Source organism: Sturnira hondurensis, unplaced genomic scaffold (genome assembly GCF_014824575.4).
Source record: "Sturnira hondurensis isolate 20B ecotype Veracruz unplaced genomic scaffold, ASM1482457v3 Scaffold0024152, whole genome shotgun sequence".
Lineage (NCBI taxonomy): Eukaryota > Metazoa > Chordata > Mammalia > Chiroptera > Phyllostomidae > Sturnira > Sturnira hondurensis.
In genome coordinates this window covers 108215-112523 of record NW_028096783.1, presented here as the reverse complement: position 1 = coordinate 112523, position 4309 = coordinate 108215, and the positions used below count along the sequence as shown (strand labels likewise).

The 4309-nt window shown below is 42.8% G+C and overlaps 1 protein-coding gene across 1 annotated transcript; it reads right to left on the bottom strand.

The window, feature by feature from the left end:
• Positions 1-1856: 1856 nt before the first annotated feature.
• On the bottom strand, positions 1857-4105 carry TMEM225 (transmembrane protein 225). The gene is made up of 4 exons (XM_037038232.1): positions 3892-4105; positions 3186-3332; positions 2780-2914; positions 1857-2068 (listed from the first exon to the last, which is right to left on the bottom strand). Exons 1-4 carry the CDS (start codon positions 4103-4105, stop codon positions 1857-1859), a joined length of 708 nt encoding a protein of 235 aa, XP_036894127.1.
• Between the last annotated feature and the right edge of the window lie 204 nt (positions 4106-4309).

Here is a 4309-nt window from a genome sequence, read left to right as displayed (position 1 = left end):
GCAGGGAGGACCTGCGCCCTCCTGGCCTGAGCACGTGGCTCAGGGCCTCTCCGTAGTCTGCTGTCCAGAGCAACCAATGTCCCGTCTGTCCTGCTGTGGATGCCGCCGTACTGAGCATCGCTCATCCTCAAACTGGCCTGTGCAGACACCTCTGCCCACTGACAGTGGCCTTCCTCGGCGTCCCGGGAGTGCCCTCCGGCTGCTTCCTCGCAGTAGACTTGTCCCAGGTGTCCACGCCTGCTCCATCCCCAGCACCTGCTGCTCAGAGGGCAGACGCAGAGCCTCTCGGACCCACACCTCTCCCCTGGTTTTTGTTCCCTGTGTTTCCATTTACCTGCGCAGGAGGGGCTGTGGCAGTTTTCCTCCATGTGCTGATCCCGTGTGTAAGCCCTGCAGTTGCGCCGGAGGACAGGGAAGGGAAGAAGCCATGGTCAGGCTTCCAGACAGAGCCTCATATTCTCAGGGCACTTGAGTACGGCGATGCAGCTTCCCTCATTTTTATGTACAGATGGGGCAGCACATTGTGATGAAGTATTTAAAACCTAAATCAGATGGAGGTGGAGTAGATGAGGTACTTTTCATGTTCTGTGGGGAGAAATAAATGCAGTTTGAGAAATTCTATGTTTGGTATATAAAATGCACATAACTGTACAAAAATCTAGTATAGAAAATTTAGTATAAAATTTACTATTTTTAAAAAATCCAGCAAAGCTATCATCTAGAATGGAAGGGCAGATAAAGTGCTTCCCAGATAAGGTCACATTATAGGAGTTCATCATCACCAAGCCTTTATTATATGAAATGTTAAAGGGACTTATCTAAGAAAAAGAAGAAGATCAAAAACTATGAATAGTAAAATGACAATAAACTCACAACTATCAACAACTGAACCTAAACTAAAACAAAAACAAACTAAGCAAATAACTGGAACAGGAACAGAATCACAGAAATGGAGATCATTTCTCCATTTCTAGTAACTCTGGAGGGTTATCAGTGGGGAGGGGGAGGGAAAAGAATGGGGGAAAAGGTACAGGGAATAAGAAGCATGATTGGTAGGTACAAAATAGACAGGGGGAGGTTAAGAATAGTATGGGAAATGGAGAAGCCAAAGAACTCATATGTACAACCCATGGACATGAACTAAGTGGGGGAATGCTGGTGGAAGGGCATAATTGGGAGAAAAAATAGGACAACTGTAATAGCATAACCAATAAAATATACTTAATAAATAAATAAATAAATAGCTACAATTTTGTAGTTACAGAATACTCATGTGGATATAAAATGTGACATAGGGAATATGGTCATTAATATTGTAATAACTATGTATGGTGGTTACACAAAACCTATCATGGGGAATATGTCATAATATTTTTTCAAATTATATAAATGTCTAACCACTATGCTGTATACCTAAAACAAATATAAAATACTGAATGTCAACTATAATAAAAAAACAAAAGAAAATAAAGCAAATAGGGCATAATGTTAAAATTTCATAAAGGTGGGTGATGTATCCACAGGTGTTTATTATATTATTTTGTATTGCTTGTGAATGTTGGAAATATTGTACAATAAAATAAACAAAAGAAATGTACAGTATTATATAGTACTCTAAATTTTATTATGTTAGTTATAAGATATTTATTATATTTTAACAAATGTGATTAAATGGTGAGAACAAATAGAAGAAACTCTTTAGCAGACAGGGATTTTAAAAAGCCATGTTCTGAACCTTCTTAGGGACCCAACCATGTCACAGTCATTCGTATAGCGCCACACACAGACCATGGGGCTGGAGATGCACCCAAAGCTGCTTTCATTCAGATGAGCTTTTTGAGTGATCTAGTAACGAATCACAGAGCCCAGGTTACACGGCGTTTTTGGCTTTGTGATTTCCTTAGGGAAACTTGGTCTGAGTTTTTGGACTGTACGTGGACAATACTACGAGGCATTACAGTGAGTCTTTGCAATGAAGTCACTTCTATAGAACTCCCAGATTGCTGTGTGTCATGACTTTCTTCGGCAGAATTCATGGCTTGCTTGTACTGTAGAAGACACATGATTCCTGGGGAAAAGAGAAGCCAGGGGAGGGCAATGAAGGAACAATAGTCACAAAAACATGTCCCTCCATGTTGGCAGAGAGACCCTGACCCCAAGTCCAGTGGGTTTCTTTTGAACCGTCCCAAGTAATTTGGAAGGTGGGTGCTTTAGTGTAAGAGATCAAAGTACGCAGAATAGGTTAAATGCTTCTTAACTAAACAAAATTGAGGATTCTTTTTGAAAAAGGGCATGCTTATGCATTAGAAATTTCTAAATAAAATTTTAAAGTTTTTTTTTTAAGAATGGTCTCCAGTGTTGTCTGGACATTTAATATTAGATATTGCTCTGCTCTGACCTAAAGCTGCCTTGGCCCTACACTGCCCACCCAGGGTTACTGCCCTTCTTCGCAGGAGTGAGCATTACAGATTAGCCCTTTCCTTAGTCTTGAGTTTGATGGTTATCTCTTCCCAGAAATGGGGAGGGTGTGAAAGACAGCCAAAAAGGCAGAAATAAGGAGCTGCCCTCTGAAGCAAGCACACTGAACCACTCATGCAGTCCTAATCTCCAGCTCTTTCCTTACAGGAATTGTCCTCAGGGAGTGAGTCCACTTGAACTTGAGCCCTTTAAAATGCAAGGGTTGGTACTTTTTACTTCATTCTTTCTTATCCTTTCACTTTTCCTTCTATCAGGGGTGAATTTGTTCTTATAACCCATCAAAGGCCCTGAAGACACTCACCAGAGGCAAAAAGGAAGAGAACACTTAAGTACGCAGTGGAAATGATCCAGGTGATGTTATATCCGGAATAGTACACGGATCGCCCTCGCCTTAGCTTCAGGTGATACAGCAGCAGTGCGCAGAGCAGAAGGATGCCTGAAGTCCAAACAAAAGGAGAAAAAGCCCCTTCTGGGGAACCTCGACTCTTTCGTTCATTCATCTTGATCCCAGATATGCCTAACTGTAAGCCTCCACCCCATACAAAGGCACCTTATCCAAGAACCAGTCCCACTTCAGTGGTTGATTCAACTCAGAGGCTGCACATCTGAGCCAGAAATCTGAGAAGGCAACATGAGTCAAAAACCACAGGCTGGACCCACAAACCAAGTTTACCTTCAAGCCCGTGTTAGGGGAGCTAGGACATTACCTGTGAAGAAACTGAGGAATACAGTGATGAGGAAGATACATTTAGTTTGAGGAATCATAAAGGTGAATTCCAATCCCAGGAACAAGTTATGGAAGAAGGAGAAGCTGATCACCAGGATCAACATGATCCTGACCACTTTCAGGTCATCTGTTGGAAAGCAGAAGCTATGATGAGAGAAGGTCAAATGTTTCTTGTAGGCTCATTTCCACCCAAGGGCCACAAACCTCTAACTAAAAATGAAAATGGGGTGAACTATTTCATTAAACAAGAGAAATGGGGGAGAAATAGTGAAGCAGAAAACTGTAAGCTGAATGGGAGCGAGGGCCGAAAGAAGCCATTCTCTGTCTTGACATCTTTGTAAGCTTCTTTCTGCTTTCTCCTTTTGTTGGAACTCATTCCTCAATTTATCCTGTTCACCTCTGATGCCGATATAACCTGCTTTCCTTGTTGGCAGTTCTCTTTCTTTTATACCCTTGTGTTCCCGCTGTGCTGGTCACCTTCCTGCTACTTTTTTTTTTCCTAAACTTTTCACCAAAACAGAAATGGTGGGGTTTGGGATTGTGCCTTGGCTGCATTGATTATGGAAGGGGGCACACTGCAACCTGAGGAAACTGCACCAGAGAGTAATGGGTCAGCTCGTAAGGCAAACAGAAGTCAAGGAAAGATGAATCCCCCCTCCCCCATCTTTCCATGGTGTAGTTCTCACCTTTTGGCCAAATAGTGCTGTATATCCATGGACTGTGGCTTTGTGTATTGGTTTTTGTTTCAAAATGCAGTGTAACCCAGTCATCGATCATAACTCCCAAGGATAAGAAGACTAAGGCCCAGGAAGAGAAGAACATGTTGAGGGCCTGGATGTTCCTGGTTGATAGCTGTGCCACTGGAGTGGAGATGCCAAGATGAGACCAGCTGCCACCCATATCTCCCATGTCCTTTCTCTGATTTTGTAGTCACAGGAAGAAGGGAAATGAGTAGACACAGGAAGAAGGGAAATGAGTAGTCACAGGAAGAAGTCACTGAGTAGACTCTCAGTGACTGCTGAGGCACTGGCAGTGGCAGGAGCTGAAGTAGCCTGTGGAAAAGAGAAGATAAATCCCACTCCGCCCCATGCCTCTATCGGCCTC